This window comes from Rhinolophus hipposideros (assembly GCF_964194185.1).
Source record: "Rhinolophus hipposideros genome assembly, chromosome: 3".
Classification (NCBI taxonomy): domain Eukaryota; kingdom Metazoa; phylum Chordata; class Mammalia; order Chiroptera; family Rhinolophidae; genus Rhinolophus; species Rhinolophus hipposideros.
In genome coordinates, this window is record NC_138049.1 from 61,736,948 (window position 1) to 61,759,010 (window position 22,063).

A 22,063-nucleotide genomic window follows, 5' to 3' on the forward strand; every position below is an offset into this window, starting at 1 on the left:
GGAACCCAAAATCATCAGTTACAACTCCTTCAAGTATCCCTCTTCTTTTGTATTAGAGCACATTTTAGCTTTGGAATAACTGACTAGTTATTAAACAACATACATAAAAATATCTCACCAAAGGAAGTCATTTCAGTTTTCTGACGTCTTTTATATTTCATAATTACACAGCTTAAACAACTACCTTCATTCTCCATCTAACCATATCCCATAAATTTTAAATTTTATTTAACTAACCTATTTAGACAAAACACATGTGCTACTAAAATCATTTGTAGTTAGGGATTCTCCTTTTGCTAATACAGACCGTTACCATATTTATAAGAGTTCTGATCTAGGTGATGAAGTTCTTCCTTTTGGGCATCCTTATGATTAGACTCATACTGTAGTATTACAAAGCATCTTTGAGGCCTCCAGTATACAAATTGGGCTTTAGAAATAGAATTGATTTTTTTTTAGAATGTACTGGGAAAATGAAAATTCTTTTGAATAGTTATGCTTTGAAATAAAGCACACATGCTATATATCTTGTCACTGGAAAACCTGCAGATTCTGTAGTAAGGCAGAGCTCCTCAAAATGGCATATGAGGAAGGCAGCTGATGATTCGGTTGTTTTATGCAGTAGGAACTTGTGCTGTTGTCCCTATTTTATTTATCTTTTGCCAGTTCTTTTGCTTGTACTTCAGAAATAAAAATGTGTTTTTGTTCCTAACTCTGTGAAAGTAAGCCTACAAAGATAATTAGGGTCTTATTTCAGTGAGCCTAGAATGTCATGTTCAGGGCTGGTGAACTATGAAATTCTTATGAATAAAGGCGTACTAATTATAACAGTAATAATACAAAAGTCATTCAGAAGAACTATTGTGATATCCTGAATGTACGAGGATGAAACATGGAAACCAGTTACAGAATTCTTATCTTTGGTAAAGAGTAGTAAGCTTCACAAGAACAGTGAAATGGGAAAAAGTTTTAGTTGAAGTACATACAAAAGTAAATTGCATTCAGCAGTCTTTCCACTTAAATTATAGAAATATTTGTGACATTATGGAGATGTGAATAATAGTTTATCTGGCTTATCTTAGTTATGTTGGACTAAAAGAAACTAATTTTCTAAATAATTTCTCCAGTTAGAATTTTAGCACAAAATTATACACAGAGAATTTATAAAATTTGTAGTTAATACTGAATTGCCACATACTGCTGTTGAATATTATTACCTGTAGTGTGATGATGTAAATTATGTTACCCATCTTTCTTTTTGTCATCAAGAAAAACCTAATAAGAAAGAGTATGCTATTTGGTTATTGTACTTGGGTTACATTGTACCTAGGAAAGTCAGAGTCTTAATTTCAGTAAATTTTCTGGAAATCTTTCATTAGGTCATTTAAACTATAATAGAGTTATAGTTCTCCCCTATACACACATTCTAAACATAAAGATGGTTTTGGGATTGAACATTTTTAAAAGTATCTTCAAAATAAGGACATTTAAAATAAGGATTATGTGTCCTTCTGTATTGGTTTATTTTACTTTATTTTCTTCAGTTAAATTATGTGGTGTTATTTTTAAAATAATAAACGTTCATGATTAAAATCAAATAATATAGAAAAATATAAAGTAAGTTATTACTGCCTACTATTTCCACTCCTCAAAGGTAACCACTGTTTTTTGTGTTGTTTTTTTTAAGCATGTGTAAGTTACAGTATACATAATGTTGCTTTGTTTGCTTACATGGACAACTTTCCATGTATATGTAGATATTTGCCTCTTTATTTTTAATAGATAAATATTTCTTATTACCTCTTAAGTAAAGTGAATACTTATAATAGAAACTATTCATGGCCTTGTAAGCAATCTTAAAGTTGGAAGACTTGCTTTACAGAGTTGTTTTTAGGAAATACAATGCTACTGAATCATTTGAGATTATAACATTCTGTAACGTATTTAATGCTCTAAGTGTGTGCTGCTCAAACTTTACCAACCACCCAGAACAAAGATATGATATAATATAACCTCGGTAGGTCTGAGAGGAGGGACAGAGCCCCAAAATAAGCCTTCTTAAAGAAAGTTACATACAGATTTTGCATTCAACTTCACATATTAGGCAATTTGTTTTAAAGTCAACATTACAATGTTAAAAGTACTTACAACTGAATAAAAGTGATGGTCCAGGGAGATTTGCTAGCTTTAACCTGGCGCTCTGTAGGCTCCCTACCACTTATCCTATAGCATACTCTAATATACTGGTGAGGTTTCATACCCTGGTTTGAGAAGCACATAAAGTTTAAGCCATGATACGTATGCATTTAAATTCTGACATCCTGTGTGTGTTCAGAGGCGTTGTATAGAAATGGGGCTTGGATTCTTATGCTCACGTGATAAGAATGTTGACACTCCAGCAATATGGCAAACCAGATAAACTGAAAAACCATCCTACAACAAACACCCAGAGATGCTGTATATTTCAACAAATATCCTTTTACATGCTTAGGTGATGTTACAAGAAAATAAGGGAAATCATCAGGGAAAAAGATGAAGAGAACTGAACCCTGAATTTGGGAAGCAAGCATGAAGCCAAGGGCTTTACTGTAGCCTCTGAGGTAACAGAACTGAGACCTCTGCATAAATTTAGTATCCTCAGAGGGAACAGCTGAAAGAAAAGAAAGCAAGGAAAAAAATCAGTTTTCTGAGTAGGCAAACTTTTATTTCTTAACTGAGGGTCTTCCTTCATGCTGTTGTGAATTTGAATTTGCCCTACTTCTACATCAAGAAAACCGCAGTAAGACAGGTTAAAAGTGCTTTGGGATTTGTAGTGTTTCAGAACACTAAGAGTGAGTGATACTTCATTGTAAAGTCATATGCTTTCAATCCAGGCCTTTTGAATTATTACAGATTAAGATTAATCAAATATGAAGTACAGTAAAAAATCACCACACCCATAGGATGCAAGTTACCATGAGTGAAAGTCAGCAGAAATAACACAAGGCAGAAATAAGCCCTCAAGTATTAAGACTCCAAATATTTGGAATTACCACGTATGAAAACATACATGCTTAAATTATTTACAGAAGTAAAAGAAGAAATTAAAATGTGGAAGGAATGAACACTATCGAAAATGACCAAAATAACTAAATAAAGCATTTAGAAATAATTAAATTTTTAGAATTGCATACACAAAATAGGTGACAAGAGAATTGGTGAGCTGTAAGATACATCTGCAGCTACCCAAAATGCAGCACAAATACAGAGGGTGTTATTTGTATATGTATACAAATACATAAAAATGTATACACATCTTTAGAAAGGAAAAAACTATTAAAATTGTAATACTCAGTATATACCGATAATAAAAGGTGAATACAAGTCACGTGCATGCATTTTTTTGACACCCCCAGTAGATGAGAAAAATGATAGGTTAAGGATCATGTAGAAAAGGAAAAGGACTAACAGCATATAATTAGAATGTTCCATCTGTCTGTGACCACTACCGGAATTCTTTCTTAGACACAATCTTAAACCTGGTTTATTTGATTCCTGGCCTCCATGCCTTTTCTCAACTGATTGAGAGGCACCTTTAGGCCATCGAACTTAGATGGGAAGTACTTACTGTTAATTTGTTCTTTGCTGCAGTGCTGAGTCTTAATGGGCCTTTCTCAGTGTTATTTCCTGCTATTTGGAGAATAGAAGTGATCAGCTTTCCGATCCTTTAAAGCCACAAATTATCACTGGAGACAAATTTTACCAAATGGTTTGCCATATCATTGTTTCAGATTTCTTGCTGCCTACTGCTAAGCCAATACCAAATACATTAGATTTTTGTTATAGCAGCACCTGCTTTGGTACCATTTTCTTCTGTTGGTTAGAGTGACACCGTTGCAATAGATAAGCCCTGAAATTTCATGGCTTAACAAAGTACAAAGTTTTTTGGCTTTTTTACTCATATGAAGTCCAAAGTAAGTGTTCCTGATTAGTGGGCAGTTTTTCACATGGTGGTTCAGGATCCCAGGCTCCTTCTGTCTTGTACTTCAGAATCCTCTGCATTCAGTGGCATGTGATGCGGAAAGGAAAGATTGTATACATGTGGGAGACTTTTATGGGACAGGCTTGAAAGTGAAATACTTCACTTCCACCCACATTTCATTGGCTAGAGTGGTCACATAGCCATATCTAACTACTCAGAAGACTGGGAAATGGGCTCAGTGAACAGCTAACCAGTCTTCTACATTAGTGTAAACTGAAGACACTCCTGTTCACCATAAGGTTAATAAGAACAATTCGGGTTTGTAAAAACTTGTAGAACATGATCCAGAGTATGAAATACGTCAGTCTATAATGTGTGTACATATTAACGTATATTGAACTGAAACAACTTTGATGAAACAATATTTCACCTACTATTTGTAATGCACTTTGATATTTTCTATTTTATTTTGTAAGGTGCTGTGATGGTCTACTGAATTGATTTTTGTGATCTAGATTTCCAGATCTGTGATCTAGATTTTTATGATATCTATGTTATGACTAGATTTCTGCCGGTAGCTTGAAAAACATTGGGATAAGTAGATGAAGTATAGGGGCAAGTAGTTTATGAAGGCATTGATATTCATTCACTCCCATTTCAGGGCACCATAATGTTGACTTACTACCTAGAAGTTTTTTAAACTCCATGTTTTGTTTTGACCCAGAGAGAACTATAATTAGGAAAGATTATGGAGATACAGATGAAGACATAAAAATGGGAATCTAGCAGCCTTCCTAAGAGAACTAGGCTAAGGTCAATTAATTAATATTCAGAGGAATAATTAATATTCCTCTGAACCATTGAGCTGTTATAGTGACCAGGTAACATTTCACAGAAGTTGAATTTTGCTTAACCCTTTCTATTTCTACAAATGTCTCTTATTGCAGAATCAAATATTAGTCATATAAACTTTGATTTTTTTTTTAACAGCTTGCTGCTGGTTGCAGGGGGGACAGTTTTAAAAATATGTGATTTTGGTACAGCCTGTGACATTCAGACACACATGACCAATAACAAAGGGAGTGCCGCTTGGATGGCACCTGAAGTTTTTGAAGGTAAAATAACAAGCATGTGATTGATAATCTGCCTTATTACTCCATGTAAACCCAATATGTGTTTATGACTTTGCCCTATTTCCATGGTTTTCTTTCTATATCGTATATAATTATGTATTTACTGATGTCTAAGGAGGTATTAAATAAATATTGCCTTAGATCTTAAATTGCATAGCAAGATTTCAGTTGTCTAACACCTTCTATGCAAGTTCAAGCATATGCACAGTTGACCCTCACTCTCAGATTCTGTAATTGCAAAATTACCTATTTGTAACTGTAAAATCAGTGCTTATTCACAGGCATGCATAGAGTGGGAAAATTTTGAGTTGACCCACACACGTTTCCAGCTGAGGTTGAAGAAAGCAAACGCTATGCCTTATTTTAGCTCTCAGACTGTTTTTGTCATCTATTTAGTGCCACATTTCTTTTGCTTTTTTGTGCTTTTTGTTGGCTATTTTACTGTTTAAAATGACTTCCAAGAGTAGTACTGAAATGTTTTCTAGTGTCCCTAAGTATAAGGAGACTATTATTTGTCTTACAGAGAAAATACACGTGCTAGCTAATCTTCATTCAGGCAAAAGTTATAGTGCTGTTGGTCGTGAGTTCAATATTAATGAATAAATAATGTGTATTAAATAAGGTGTTTTAAACTGAAACACACATGTTATACTCGTATATTTATCAGTTAATAAACATGTGGTGAAGAGGCTTATAGGCAACTAACCCTGTATTTTCCCCTAAGAACAAATGATTCAGAGTCCACTAAATCAGTGTTTATAGCAATTTTATAGAATATAAATAACAGGAATAATGGGAATCAACTGTCCTTTTGTATTGGTTTTCTAGCAATTAAAAATTGAAAGTGTAAAGTTTAAATGAGCATGCCTTAAAGAGAGTGCAAATAATTGGGAGAAAGTATGGTACAAGAACAACAAGTAAAGGATTAGCTTATGTTTACTTTCTTTTACATCTCTGTATCTCACTCAAGTTCTAAAAAAGTGATCCATAAATTTCATAGTAGGGTTTCTGGATAAAAACATCAAGTTCTCTTTGAAATGAGAAAAGTTGAACTGAAGATGTGTGATCTTTTTTTTTTTAGGATGTATGAATGCCTATAAAATTCATGTTCGGTAATCACATTCTGATTATGGCTTGTTTCTTTTATTTTTTATGAATTTGAAGTTTATTGTTTGTTTTCAGCCAGCCAAGAGAAAGAGAAATTTGCTATGCAACTGGTCACTTGAGTGGAACCATTTTGCCATAAAATTCAATTTAAGTTAGTGGACAAGCAAATGTTAAATTATACAAAATTAAATAATGCCTCCTTGTTTTCAGGTTCATATATAAATACATATAATTGGCATTGCTTTAAAATGATTTGTTTAATATACCTTTCGGTGAGTTAAAATAACACAGTATTCTTATAGTATGGAGAGCAAAAAGAGTTGTTTATACAAAAGAACCCAGAAATAACTTATTGTGAATTGTTTAGAGTAACAAAGCTCAGACTATTGGGCTATGTAGAGTTTTTCTATTTCTGAAAAATGTCAACACCTGTAGCCCACATGAGAGAGTAACATCATTGTAACTTAATGTTTACAGTGCACTGCTAAGTACATGTGTAATACACATACAAAGTACATGTGTAACTGTCGTAATTATTGATCATTCTTATAGTGGGTTGTTTGGAGGCTTTTTGGCTGTTTATCGTGATGACTCACCACCAATTTATAAATCCTATAAATGTCACTCCATAATTTGTTTGCTATAAGTTTGTTATCCGTAGCTTTCACTGTTTACAGTTTATTTTTAAGTTTGCAAATTAAGAATTTTATCCCACCAGATAAAATCTTAACATTGAATTAGAAATTTCTTCTGTTTTTGATAGTAGAGAAATACTTTCCATCAAGAGACTGGGGGAAGAAATTTTAAGATTAAAACATTACAGAAAGGAATGTACAAATGTTTCGTTCTTTGCCCCAGTGAAAGTATAATTCTAAATAAATAAAAGATAAGGCCTGTGCTTCTTGATAAAAAGATAGAAAATGACCAACTTTCTAATGTAAATTTTCTAGTTCATTATTAATAATTAATTAAACAGAAGTATTTGTTGCAAAGACTTAAGAAACTGCAGAGGGAGCAATTTCTCAGCTCTACACGTGGCATCCTCTTGTTTTTGTACATGGTGCTCATTATTAAAATTTGTGAAAACAGTGGTTTCTGTAAGTCATGTGGAAAAAAGTCTTGAAATGTTACTACCTGTTTTTCTAGGTAGCAATTATAGTGAAAAATGTGATGTCTTCAGCTGGGGCATTATCCTTTGGGAAGTGATAACACGTCGGAAACCCTTTGATGAGATTGGTGGCCCAGCCTTCCGTATCATGTGGGCTGTTCATAATGGTTTGTGAAGACATTTTTATTTTATGTATTTTGCATATTTCTTCTTTGGAAAATTGTTTCTCCCCTAAAGAAGACCATTTATCCCTGACATTAAAATGTACGATTTTTTGTTACCAGAATACTTTTCTGCCATCAGTCCGCCACCTTCTCTATAGCCCCAAAATCAGGCAGGAGGAGGCTGGGGAGTGGTCTCGGCCTGTTCACAAGCCTGAGGGGGTCTGCTGGCTCTGTTGTTTAGAGAAAGACCATCAGTGGACAGCCAGAGGCAATGGCTTAGGTTTGGTTCTCTCCAGGGGATAAAGAAGCATTGCACTGGACTCTGTGGAGACAATAAAATTTAAAAATGAAATAAATAAAATCTCTCATGTGGTTAAGGTAATTGGGGAGCTGTAGCCTTTTCTCCTGAGGAAGCAAGGATCTTACTGAGGAGAGAAAGCAAAGAATAAAAAGAGTTGTTACTTAAGCTATTCAGAAAGGCAAAACACAGAATGCTTTACAAACTCTATTTTTTCATTCATCATTATGAGGTGAGTGCTGTTACTGCCTCATTTTACAGTTTTACCAATTAGAAAACTGAGACCTCGAGAGGTTAAGTAACTTGCCCAAGATCACAAGATTAGTTAAGTGGTATTGCTAAAATTCAAACCAGATCTTTCTGACTCCGATGTCCATATTTTTAAGTTATGTTTAGAGACTCAATGTTCTTGCATCCCTCCTATTCCTTTTATACTTCTAGTTAGGATGTTTCTAACCACATATGATATTAGACTACATCTTCTTTTTTAATCAGGTTACTTCACATTTGCTTGGGAAAATAAATTCTTCCTGAAGGGAAATTGCTTAGCTTTTCTAACTTTTAACATCACTTTCTGTTATTTAATTTCTGTCACTTGATTAGAATCATTCTGATTAATGCCATTTTAATACACTATTCCATAAGTGATAGAAACAATCTCTCAAACTGTACCATTGTCTGAGTAATCCTCAGTGTTTTACCCGTTTCCTGTACTACCTTTTATTTTACTTCCTTTAATGTCATTATGGAGAATGCTAGAGCATTCACCAAAAGTTTGTTTTCTTTTTTTGTTTTACAATTGTCAGTAAATAATTGAATATCAGTGAAGTAAGGCATAAAAGAACTAACTTGTAATTGATAAAATTACAAAGATTTCATTATATTTGAGGCCTTCTTTAAGTTAGGGACCTTACTATTAATATTACATACTTGGTAATTACACAAACGTAGTTAGTTTTCAGCTTATGAAATGATTGATTCACAGCAGCCAAAAGGTCTGCCTCCCACTAAAGAGCCATTTGGAGGTCAGTGAGTATAACACCACAGTGATTTTTTTAGCTATGGAAGATGTTTTTCAAATATATTTGAAATTTTGTAATTAATCTGAAAATATAGTTCAAGTTAGATTACCTCAGTTATTTTTCTTAACAAAACACACATTAAGCTATTATTTGTTAAAAGAATGTTTATAGCACATGAAATATTAATTCCCAGTCTTACTATTACCATACTGCATATAAAGGTTTTAATTTACTTTCCAGAAGATATAGCTTCCCCTTTATGAAAATGTAATATTAACCTAAAGGACAAAAAACATACTTCTATTACTCAAAAAAAATCTTAAATTACAAGTTCTATAAAATAAATACTGCTTTAGAAATACATGTAAAGAGCTTACATCATTTTTTGGGTAAATACGTTGTTTCTCCTCCCTCCTCTTAATTTTTAATTACAGGTACTCGACCACCACTGATCAAAAATTTACCTAAGCCCATTGAGAGCCTGATGACTCGCTGTTGGTCTAAAGATCCTTCTCAGCGCCCGTCAATGGAGGAAATTGTGAAAATAATGACTCACTTGATGCGGGTATAATCCTTCTTTTGAGGGGCTTTATGTTTAGGGAAATTTGATGTATACTGAGTTTTAAATTAAAGGGACATTATTGCTATTTTCTGCTTTATACTTTTTCTGTATTTTCCAAGTTAGAATGGGCATTTATTACTCGTAATCAGAGGAGGAATTGTCATTTTGAAAAAAAATAATCTGGTTCTATATAATAGAAAAATAGCTAGAATAGGTTTTTGACTTGCTTTTTTTCCTCCTGCTTAACTTAGTGGGTAACTAACTGTGTTTGTTTCTGGACCTGTTGCCTCATCTGTAATGTGGGAGAAGCTAAAGGAGGTGATCTCTAAACCTTTACAGGACTTAGAAATTTTATGGCTCTAACACCTGCTAAACTAAATTTGTATTACATTTTCTTTAGTACAGATCTTCATTAAGCAGCCATTTATGTGGGGCAATAGAGAGGTTACACTCCCAGACACATTTAAGTGATTTTTACCTTTTGGTTTTTCATTGCCTATTTTCAACTTTTCATTTGCCATAAAAAAGTAAAACTCTTCTATAACTCATAGAATTTTAAAATTTAGAACAACTGTTTTAAATGATTATCAAAATTTCCTAGTCTGTAAATCAAACACTTGTAGAATTATTTGAATAATTTTAGGCTTCTCATTTTTGGTACACTAAAAATCTATCAGGTGGCAGGTACCTTGACTTTAAAAAGTTAACATATTTATGAAAGTACCTGAATTTCAGAACACCTTGCTCAGTAGAAGAATCTCTAAGTGATTTCCTAAATGGCCAAAGATTTTGTTTGTTCATTCTGTTGAAAATAATTAAGGCACATAAACTTGAACTAATCTAATTAAAGCTTACCATCATATTTGGATACCAGCAATATAGAGAATCCTAAAGATATAGTCATAAGAAAACAACTTAGGCTCTGTAGTCAAGTATCTTAAAAATTGGCATATATACATTGTTCAAATTGTAATTGTGCTTAATATGTGCTTGGTTTAATTTGAGAGAAACTCTTTCCTTTTTTCCCTAAATTCTCACTTTTGTCCAGCACATATTTCTAATATATCTACAATTCATAGAGGGATATCCATAACCTATCTTTTATATTTAAAAGATTAGTTCTAACAAGTATCCTATGGTGTACCAGTCTTAGTTGTCAGACTAACTACCATTTCAGCCATTTGGAAGTTTACATCATTGCTTTGAGAACATAAATATGTTTTATATAATTGTGAGGAATGATACTATTGTTTTTCTTATGTTCCTTTAGAGAAATATTTGCTGTTTTCTTCAAGACTACCTAGGCTATGTGTAAAGTAGATACTTAGGTAATACATGGCATTGTTCACAATTGAAATTCATAAAAGTAGCACATAATTGTCATTTTTGTAAAATCAAAGACTTAGGTGTCTACAAATTCAGTATATGCCTTAGGGAAAATAAAGAAGCATCTTTGCTACATTCAAATCCCATGACAATGAAATAATTCAGATGTACTCTTCAGGTTAATTTTTACAGGATTTGATTTGCATTAAAGAAATTTTAAATTGGATTTACTTTTTTATATATAGTACTTTCCAGGAGCAGATGAGCCGTTGCAATACCCTTGTCAGTATTCAGATGAAGGACAAAGCAACTCTGCCACTAGTACAGGTAAATGGATGGATTGGAAGAATAATAGCCTAATGTTTTGTATCATTCCCATGAAATTATAATCTCAAGAGGCAACGAATGATGTTCCCATTTACATTTTAATTTCTTCATTTCATATGAGTGACTGGTTTGAGTTTCCAGGTGCATCATTCTTTATAAAGGTACCCAAATTAAAGAGTTTCTGAGGACCTAGTTCCAAGTCTTGGAATTTTTGCATAGTTATATATAAAAAGAATGAATATAGTATTGTGAAATATTGTGAAAGTCGTTCTTTATTTGAAAAATAATTTTTATATAAATACTGGTAGATGAAATAGTATTGGAAATTTGTGTGTGTGTATGTGTGTGTGTAGCAGTATGTCTTCATCATGGACATCCTACGTTTTGTTCTTTGCGGAAGAATCTAGAGCATTTTATTTAAGCTGTGTTTTAGTTCAGAGTTCCTCAGATTTTGAAATATGAAGTAGTGGGATTTGTAGTTTATGGTCATCAAAATAGAGAGTAGAAATAGTATTCTAACTTAGAAAAATTGTACTTCTCAATATATATTTGGCAATACATTATGGCATTAAAACATTTTATTATTAATTTAATTAAAATAAAAGATATACACGTATGTATATACACATTTGTCTTATACTTAAAATTTTATTTTTATTGACAAATATTTTTACTGGGCTATTTCCCCCACCTTAAAAAAAATTTATATTTAAGCCGATGTAATGTTTGGCTAGTTATTCCCAAATTCCAATTTTACTGAAGATCCTTCTGAGTTGTTCTGAATTTTAAAGTGAACTCTAAAATTCCATTTTTTGCTTCTGCTGCTTACTACCTTCAAACCCTCTCCCTGTTTTTATGCTATAACCTTCAATCCTTTGATCTTTCTTCACTGACCCTCAGTCCTCTTGGGTCTTCCTTCTTCCCTCCACTTAATTCCAGGTAGCTATTGGAATAATCCTCAGCTTTCTATCCCTTATCTCAAGCTTGCTTGGCTTAAATCACAAGGCTGGTTAAATCTGACACTCAGACTATTCCTTGTCTGTATCAGTGCAACTGAATATGGCTAGAGATGACACATCCAAATGCCTTTTTAGTGCTTCTGGATAGTTGTGCTGTATTTTAGTTCCAGATGTCTTAATTTTATACTTTAACCTCTCTCCTCAAACTTCAGACACCTCCTCCCCACTTCTCACTCTCAGCTGACCTTGTTTACTATTTCCCTGAAGAAAATTGGAGTGATCAGACGATAACTTGCACAAGCTCTTTCACTACATCTGCCCATCCACCTGTATCTGTGCTCGTCTCCTCTACATCCTCTTCTGTTATTGTGGCTGAACTGCCCATGCTTCTAGCCAAAGGCAAACCTGTCCACTTGTACATTAAATCCCATGTGCTCTTTCTAGCAGTTCTTCCCTCTGTCTCTCGCATCCTCCATTTTAGCCTTTCCACTGGGGTCATTCCCAGAGCATATATAGATTGTATTTTCATTCCCTAGCTTCTTTCCCTCCCATTCTCTCTTGTGCCCACTCCATTCAGGCTTTTGTTATACTGCTACTCCAGAATTGCTCTTGTCAAAGTCACCAGTTGTCTACACATTACTAAATCTAAAATGATTTTCAGCTCTTACCTTTTTTGACTGTCAGTAGCATTTGATAGAGTTCATTCATGCACTTTCTTCACTTGGTCTCCAGGATACTGTACTAACCTGGATTTTATCTTATTAGGTTGGTGCAAAGGTAATTGTGGTTTTTGCAATTATTTTTAACCTTTTAAACCGCAGTTATTTTTGCACCAACCTAATATATCTCTGGCCACTGTTCTAGCGGTTTTCTGTGCTGGTCATTTCTTATTTTCCTCGCCTATACGTGTTCGAGTGCCCAGGGCTCAGTCTGTTGGACTCTTTTCTTATCTGTCTATGCTGATTTCCTTGGTAATCTAATTATCATGGCTTTATATACCATCTAATTGCCGATGTTTTGCTCCATCCTACACCTGAACTCCACACTTACATTCAACTACTTACTTGATATCTAATAGGAACTCAAACTTAACCATTTTCTAAACTGAGCTCCTGATACTGCCTTCAAACTCACTCCTCCCATCTTAATTAATAGCCACTTCATTCTCCTAGCTCAGGCTAAGAACCGTGAAGTCATCTTTGACTATTAGAAGACTGCTTATGCATTTTGGCTCCCTTTTTGTGCTATTAAATTTCATTTAAAATGTTTTTTTGGGGGAAGGTATCTTTATTAACTTGAAAAGGCTTATTAATTTAGCCTTGTTAATTTAGAAAATAATTTGTTACGTATTATTGAATAAAGCATTTGTATTCTCAGCCTATAATCATAAATGTTTCTGCTTTCCTAGGCTCATTCATGGACATCACTTCTACAAATACGAGTAATAAAAGTGACACTAATATGGAGCAAGTTCCTTCCACAAATGATACTATTAAACGCTTAGAATCAAAATTGTTGAAAAATCAGGCAAAGCAACAGGTTTGTTTTGTTACTAAAAGTAAAATCATGTGGTAACCTTACCAGTAGTCATAACGTTATACCAACTGAAATTAATTATCTGCCGTCTTCCGTTATACAAGTCTTGAATTTTGTTCCGGAAACAGACAGATAAACTTAAGAGTAGAGACATATAATGAAATTCTTCTACCATTTATTACCAAACAAATTGTGTTTGTTTTTCTGATTTTTGCTGGCTTTGCCAACTGTGCAAATCCTGCTTTCTGGTGATCCCTAACTTGAATGGTTGGTTGGTGGTTAAAAATGTAAAATGCCTATTTCTTGGCTGTATTACCCAGTTAAAGGAGTTCACCTTTATCTGTCATTTCATATTATTATATGAAATTTATTATATATTTGCCATTATTGGTTTCAAAATATTTTAAGAAGTGATTGTATTCATCTTGTCTGAGGCATTTAGGTTAACAAATAATTGGGGCACTTAACTACAAACTACCGGGGACCACCCTTTTTTAAGGGCCAGTATCACAGCTTGCTCTCCCTTATTCCTATAGCTCCCTCTCTTTGAAAACTTCCCTTTTCTTTCAGAACAGAATCCATAAGAGTCCCAATTTGTATCTTCCTTCTTCTAGACTTAGGATTTTAAATCTAAAGAGCTTCAGTAATTCAAATCGCTCTGTAATTTTAACAGAGTGAATCTGGACGTTTAAGCTTGGGAGCTTCCCGTGGGAGCAGCGTGGAGAGCTTGCCCCCAACCTCGGAGGGCAAGAGGATGAGTGCCGACATGTCTGAAATAGAAGCCAGGATTGCTGCGACCACAGGTAAAATGGAAATAAAAGTCTGAAGAGGAGTGAAAATGATAGTTTCAGTTGTTTGGGACTGTCTGAAGTTTTTTATTGTGTCTTAAAGTTTTTAAAGTAGGAAACAGGCTTACAATATACTTTCTAAGCTTCTAGCAGTAATTTATACATTTCTTTCAAATTCCAAATAACGAAGATATGACTTGTAAAGTTATTTGGATCATAAAATAAACCTTACTAATTACAGATTTAACAAATATAATTCTTTCAGCTCAAATGTTACCTGAAAAGTCTAAATGGGAAATTGAAATTTTACCCAAACCAGAATGTTTTGGGAGTTTTTAAGTGATTCTACTGGAATTTTGTGTTGAACTCAGATAGTAGCAAATATTTTATTTTGAAATTAGCAGGAAAATGTACTCCAGATCTATATATGATTTGGCATTACTGTCTGCTCCTCCTGCCAGTGGTAAAAATAGCTAAGTTGGTTATGGGTAATTCTTCTAATTATAAAGTTAAAGATCATGGTAATTTTATTCGATATTGAAAAAGCTAACAATTAAATATCGTTTTGTTAGTTCTTAAAATGATTAATAATGGAAGGACTGATCAGCACAAAAACAGTTGTATATTTTGCTACCTGAGTGAACTTCTAACCTTCTTTTCTAATCAGGTTTCATTTTAGTAATGCTGGTTTAACTTGTTTTCTTTCCGATTCTCCCAGGGGTGGAGGGGAGCTGATTATAAAAGTAAATACATTCTGTTGTGAAAAATGTGGAAATGTAAACAAATCAAAAACAATCTTCCATAGTTGTCTCACACAGAGATAAACACATTTTTATGTATTTAATTCTAGTCTTTTTACTAGATATGTGTATACATGTGTATTAGCATATGTATTTTTAAACTTCGCTAACAAGATTTTTTTTTTTTTTAGGTCTTTTTTTGTCATTCACTCGTTTTTTTTCTAAATAGAATATTCTCATTTTGTGTGGAGCTCTTTTCAGAAGTTGTCCAGAGGACCATCATACTATACTTGTTTTCAACTAATCATGATTACTGATTTTATCAGTTACCATTAGAATTGGGTAGATATAACAGAATATCCGAAATAACAGTGTCTTTAACACATATGCCTTATTTTTCACGGATAAATAAATCTGGGGGTAGGCTCAATGATCATTAGGCAGCAGGGCTCCTTCGTCCCTCTGTGCCACAATCCTTCCATCCTTGAGGCTTTCATCCTCAAAGTTACTTTGTGAAACAAATGGATATTATAGTTCCAATCATCACATCCATAATCGAGGCAGCAGGAAGGAAGAATTAGGGGAAGGCCAAAAAGGCATATGCCCAAGCTCTTTCAAGGAGCTTTCCCAGAAGTTTCCCAGAACAACTTCCATATATAATGTATGTCATTGCCCATAATAATATCATCAGAGGGCTACATGGCTTCAAGGAACAGAAGGATCTGGGTCTTTTATTGGGGACATTGCTCTCCTAAGGAAAGTCAGAGCTGTTGCTAGAAAAAGGGAAGAGTAGAGATTGGCAGGGCACCAGCAGTCTCTGCCATGCAGATGAGTCTTCAGAAAACAATCAAGTTGAATGGAGGTTACCAGCCACTCACTAGCCTTCCTGGTTTCTGAGTCACAGTGTGGTTTTTCAGTGAGTGGAGGGAATCTCAGTGTAGTGTCAGATGAACAGTGCACACAAGGACATACACTCACACTTTGGAGAATTTTTTTTCACTTAAGGGATATCGTTCAAGGTAGACCTGACAAGTAGTGATTGCTACCCTTAAAAAGGAAGTAGTGCTATAATAATAGCTTTATGTCTGCTAGTGTCAACCCCACTTTCATCCTAGCTCCCCATCTCATATTGGAAAATTGGCTGGTTTATAATTATGCTTTACAGCAGTGATATTTCACTAGGTTAAAGATAACCACACACATTAAATTACCCTATCCTTTTCATTAAATTAACGGTAGAACAGGTGCTATTGAACATGCATTGAATTTTACACAATTCACAGTTTTTTCAGTGAGTTGTCTTACTTTGAAAGGCTCATGTTTTCCAGACTTTCAACACTATGTTTAGTGGGAATGTTCCCTAAACTTTGGAAACTACAATATTCCATTTACCAGAAGTATATGTAAATATATATAATTATAAAAGCATACACATTTCATACTTAGATTCAATAATTATCACTTAATCACTGAATTTTACTTTGTAGTGTTCTTAAGAAACACCTAACTTGAACATATATTCCTGTGTTTATGTAATTAAAACAAATATGGCAGCTTATTTCTTTTAATTCCTGTCATCCTTCCCACTTTCATCCTAGCCCCCCCATTTCATATCAGTGGTTTCACTTAAGTAGATTGTTTCTATCAACATGTTTGAATTTAGCTTCCTCATTACCCTGCAGCTTTGTCTCTGTCCTTTTTTTCCTCCTGCTAATTAAAACCATGTGAAACATCTTGTATTGGTAGTTGTTTGCTCCTTACTCGTGCCTTTTCTAAGCATGGATGAAAAGTTAGATAGTTCTGCATGCCATTCTGCATGAAATGTTATTAACATAAATATTTGAAAACTATTCTGTTTTTGTAGTTGTTTTCTGTGTTACTATTTGTGGTTGTTTGCATGTATACTGTATATGTATTTTTGCAGCCTCTTCCAAGCCTAAACGGGGCCACCGTAAAACTGCTTCATTTGGCAACATTCTGGATGTCCCTGAGATCGTCACATCAGGTATCATAGACCACCTGAATTGGTCTAATAACTGTGGAACCGGATTAATGATCCCTGGTACTTACAGAATGCTTCTTGCTCCAATTTTTATAGGACATGAAAATAGATACCTTGCATGTAGTTATCAGGGAGACAGGTTGAAAATTGTATACATTTATCTACACTGAAGCAGGTTTGATAGGATACCTAAGATCTCCAAAAATGAGGATAAAATAAAAGAAACAGAAGGGAGAATGCCAACCCTGAGTTCTACCAACTTCCTCTCAGCTTTTGAGTGAACAGATGAACTGAACTCAGACCCTTTTTGCACCCAACAGAAAGAGTGAACAACTATTTTAAAATATTTGTTGTATTTGTTGTATTTGGCTCCTTTTCTTTCTAGTTACTACTTTAGGGCTCCCTCTAGGCTTTCTATCCCAGCCTCTTTCTATTGGTAGCAAGTGAAATATGAAATTGAGAAAAGAGAGTTGCTAAATACCATTTTGCCTTAATTTAGAAAACAGAAACAAAGTAAAACTAAATGAGATTTGCTGTTTTGCATGGTATCTTGTCAAAGAATCATGGTCGATTCTGACTTTTATGTATTACCAGGAGAATCTTCTCAGAGATTACTTGTATTTATACTTAACTCTCACGTGGTACTTCAGTGTCTCAAATTGGTAAATTGCTTTAATTTCTTACGTTGATGATTTTATAGATGAATCTAAATTACCATTTTTTATACAAACTTAAATAGAATATGTGAACTTCAGTACTGGTTAATATATGTTATCAAAATTATCATTTATTTATCCCTCTGCTTTAGGCTTTTCTTTACTTCTTCCCCCAAATTTTTGATAAGAAAATACACAAATTTCCCCACAAGCATTCATGGATATGATTCAATTGAATTCCCCAGCACTCTGTACTTTGCCTGTGGTTGTGCTTTTAGCTTTCTATTGTATTATGGTGACTACCTAGCGGTTGTTTTCTCCTGTGTTAAACTGAAAACTGTGAGGATAGAGACATGTCTTTGTTATTTGTTATTGATTTTATCGGCAGTGTCTGGCTCAATGCCTCACAGATAGTGCTTAATATATGTGTGCTTGTTAACAAATGAACAGACTGTTATTGGGGTCCAGTGGCTAGGAACTAGGATACATATAAAATCTGTATAAATTACAAATATGTATAAAATATAAATTATACAATTGTTAGGGGCCATTTTATCTATATAAAATTATTTTACATTAATTTTTATCCTGGTTATCAGAATAGTCTATTTTACATCATGGTCACTATTGCTATTCAGAGAATAGAGTTAACCTATTTCTCACATAGTCATTTTATTTAGTGAATCATGGGCTGCTTTCAAAATAACAAAAGTACTTGAGATTTTACCTTCACTGCAGAAGGTCCTATGTTTAAAGGAATAATATTCTGACTAAAGTGACAACATTTAAATGTACATGCTGCTGAGCTGTGAGTGTTTTAAATGTTTAAGGGAATCAGGGAAATATAGGCAAATGGTAGTATAATCTTAATCCAGGTCTTATGGGTAAGCGTTAAGAACACACACACACACACACACACACACACACACACACACACACACTCACACACGGCGATATAGCCAATATTATACAAGATAACAAGTGAGAGAGAAGAGGAGAAAATAATAGTCTTAGTGTTTCTCAACCTAGGTGAATTTGCCCCCCATGGGACATTTGGCTATGTCTAGAAACATTTTTGGTTGTCACAACTGGCAGGTGCTACTGGCACATAATAGGCAGAAGCCAGGGTACTGCTACACATCCTACAATGTACCAGTAGCCTCCCACAGCCAAGAATTATCCAGCCTCAAATGTTAACAGTGCCACAGCTAAGAGGCTCTGTGTGGCCTATAAAGTAGTTTAAAGTACATCATCTTAACTGACTTTCATGACAGTCTCATAACTAGGGTTACCAAATAAAATTACGTCTGACAATTTTGTAGATGAAGAACTTAGATCTGATGATATTGAGTGCTTTCCCAGAGCCACACAGCCAGGATCTCAACCTCGATTTTCTGACCACAAATCCATCCATTTTATCCTCTTTTGGATTTTTTGGATCCTTAAGGATTGCATTAAAGAAGCTCATCAGCCAGGAGACCCTCTTTTATGACTTGTGGTCCTTATAGAGTCAGGAAACCTTAATTCTGCTTTTAATTGCCAGAGCAACATTGCTGTCTAAATGGAAATGGTATTCAGTAATGTATTTCATTAAATATTCTTGTTAGGTTTTTCCCCCATAAATATCCAAACATTAATCAGTTTCACTTTCTTTAATAATAAAAGAATGCAAGCAGTAGAATTGAAATAATTGGACATAAAAGCTTAACATTAATTTGTTCTTAGGTTATATTTTAAAATTAAATATAAAAATATAACCCATGCTTTGGGAATATCTCAAATATCTGGCATGGACATTTTAATTATAAAAAATGATGATATTCCCCAAATTTCTTAATATTTTCTAGAATTTTTTCCCCTCAATTTCCCACAAGTTCTATGGTTTTATCAGATATTTCTTGACATGTCTATCAAGAAATAAACTGGTATTAGCATTGTAAGCATTTTTGAAGATACGGGTCTATTTTTTATCTTACCTATTATAGGTAAGTAGTTTCAATAACACTCTCCTGCTGCCAAATGCAATATACCAAATCTAACGTACTTCTTGGGGTGAACTGCTGCTTTCTGTAAGAACATTCCTTTATGCATCACAGAAATTTTACATGTACCTACTGGCAATGTACAGGTATATCTTTTCTGAAGTATTTGTTGCATCTGGTGTTTTTAAAAACATACCAAATTTTAAAATTTTTTAAATACATACTATTACTCAAAAGTGTTTTTTTAAAAATACTCTTTATAGTGACTAAACTGCCTAACCTAGTCATAGGTAAACACATTCAAATCTTGATTTTTATTTGCTTTTCAACACTATTATCTATTATGCCGTCAGTCATGAGGAAGAGCAAGCAACCTGTGGTTAACGACAATATTCATCAATTTGGTAATCTCTTAGGTCATGTAAAAATGGACCTAATACCTCAGGGCTTCCTATGGGTCACACTACACGATTTTTAATAACTCTTCTACATCGACTGTGGCTCTGAAGAAGTATTAGTAAAAGAATATGGAATGTGTGGCAGCCTAAATGAGAATATGTATTTTAAAATTACATATTCAGTTTACCGTGAAGCAGTGCTCTAATACAGCAGAGTAAAGTGCTATACAAATTTTTTTTGTTAGTTTCAGGTGTACAAAATAACAGTGATTAGACATTTATATAACTCACCAAGTGATAACCCCAATAAGTCTAGAACCCATCTGACACTACATAGTTTTGTTATTTTTGACTGCATTCCCCATGCTGCACATACATCCCCATGACTATTTTGTAACTACCAATTTGTACTTCTTAATCCTTTCACCTTTCTCACCCAGCTCCCCAAACCCCTCCCATCTATTAACCATCAGTTTGGCCTCTGTATCTATGAGTCTGTTTCCTTTTCATTTGTTCGTTTATTTTGATCTCACATATAAGTGAAATTATATGGTATTTGTCTTTCTCAGTCTGGCTTATTTCATTTAACACAATACCCTCAAAGTCCATCCATGTTGTTGCAAATGGTAAGATTTCATTTTTTATGGCAGAATAATATTCCTTTGTATATGTGTACCACAATTTCTTTATCCCAGCATCTGTTGATGGACATTTTGGTTATTTCCGTATCTTGGCTGTTGTGAATAGTGCTGCAGTGAACAGTGGTGCATATATCTTTTTTGAATTAGTGTTTTGGATTTCTTCGGATAAATACCCAGAAGCAGAATTGCTGGGTCATAAAGTAGTTCTATTTTTAATTTTTTGAGGAACCTCCAAACTTTTCTATAGTGGCTGCACCAATTTGCAGTCTCATCACCAGTGCATGAGGGTTCCCTTTGTTCCATATCCTCACCAACACTTGTTTATTCATTTATTGCTGACAGCCATTCTGACAGCAATGAGGTGATATCTCATTGTGGTTTTTATTTGCATTTCTCTGATGATTAGTGATGGTGAGCATCTTTTAATATGTCTGTTGGCCATGTGTATGTCCTCTGGAGAAATGTCTATTCAGGTCTTCTGCCCATTTTTAATTGGATTGTTTATTTTTTTTGGTGTTGAGATGTAACACATTTTTTAAATCTTGTATATTTTACTAACGAACAGAACAGTTTCCCACAACTTTTAAAATTCAAAACTTATGGGTTTCTAAATTTTTAACATTTTGGTTAAGAAATGTCTCCAAGAAAATACAGTGTTGATTTTTACATAAAGAGAATTCTTCAGGAAGTTTGGAAAACAGTAAAATCAGAATAGTTAAGGTAAGGAAAACTGAGCTTAATTAAGCCAATAAGAAAAACCACAGGAGTGACTGGGACCCAAATGAGCAGTCTCTGGAGGGACTTGATATCTTTCAAATACTAGCTCAGGAAATCAGTTGTACTTAAAAGAACAGCTTTCAGAAGAGATGAATTCTGCTTTTGTGACATTGTAGAAACAATTGAATTGTCCTGTAAGTTGCTATTCCACAACCCTTTCTTTTTTGAAGGATGGGGAGGGGTGAAGGGTAAGGTAGGGATATGGTGTATTCCTTTTGTTGCTCTTAGAAAAGTTATTTTAAGAAACATTATTTGTTCTCTATTATAAGCCATGTAAGTTCCATTACAGAATAGAATACGAAGGACATCATTTCAGATTTCAAATTTCCTCGATCAGGCATCTTGGGATCATATTGCCCCTCTTTTCTATTTGTTTTTCATTTATATTATTACCATGTGTAACATAGGTATGCACATATCAGTGAACCAGGAAAAAATGTAAAATATATGAGTTTCTAAATTACTGTTTAGTTGCAAAAAAATTCAGAATCAATCTAAATTTACTAAGAACACACTCAGTAATTTTCATTTGCAATAATAGGAGTTTGATTTTTACATTCATATTTCTAAATTATG

At 33.9% G+C, this 22,063-nt stretch overlaps 1 protein-coding gene across 6 annotated transcripts in view; it reads left to right on the forward strand.

The window, feature by feature from the left end:
* The window catches only part of MAP3K7 (mitogen-activated protein kinase kinase kinase 7), a 69,423-nt gene that overhangs the window by 19,413 nt on the left and 27,947 nt on the right, over positions 1-22,063 (forward strand). For 3 of the 6 annotated variants that reach the window (XR_013993157.1, XR_013993158.1, XM_081045280.1), the window contains exons 6-12: positions 4,952-5,076; positions 7,348-7,476; positions 9,228-9,358; positions 10,927-11,008; positions 13,376-13,506; positions 14,177-14,306; positions 16,956-17,036. Coding sequence is in view for 2 of the 6 variants with exons in the window: in XM_081045280.1 (XP_080901406.1) it covers positions 4,952-5,076; positions 7,348-7,476; positions 9,228-9,358; positions 10,927-11,008; positions 13,376-13,506; positions 14,177-14,306; positions 16,956-17,036 (809 nt within the window). In the remaining 4 variants the exon portion in view is untranslated. The remainder of the gene's footprint in view (positions 1-4,951; positions 5,077-7,347; positions 7,477-9,227; positions 9,359-10,926; positions 11,009-13,375; positions 13,507-14,176; positions 14,307-16,955; positions 17,037-22,063) is intronic. The other 3 variants (XR_013993155.1, XR_013993156.1, XM_081045281.1) reach the window with 1 other exon arrangement.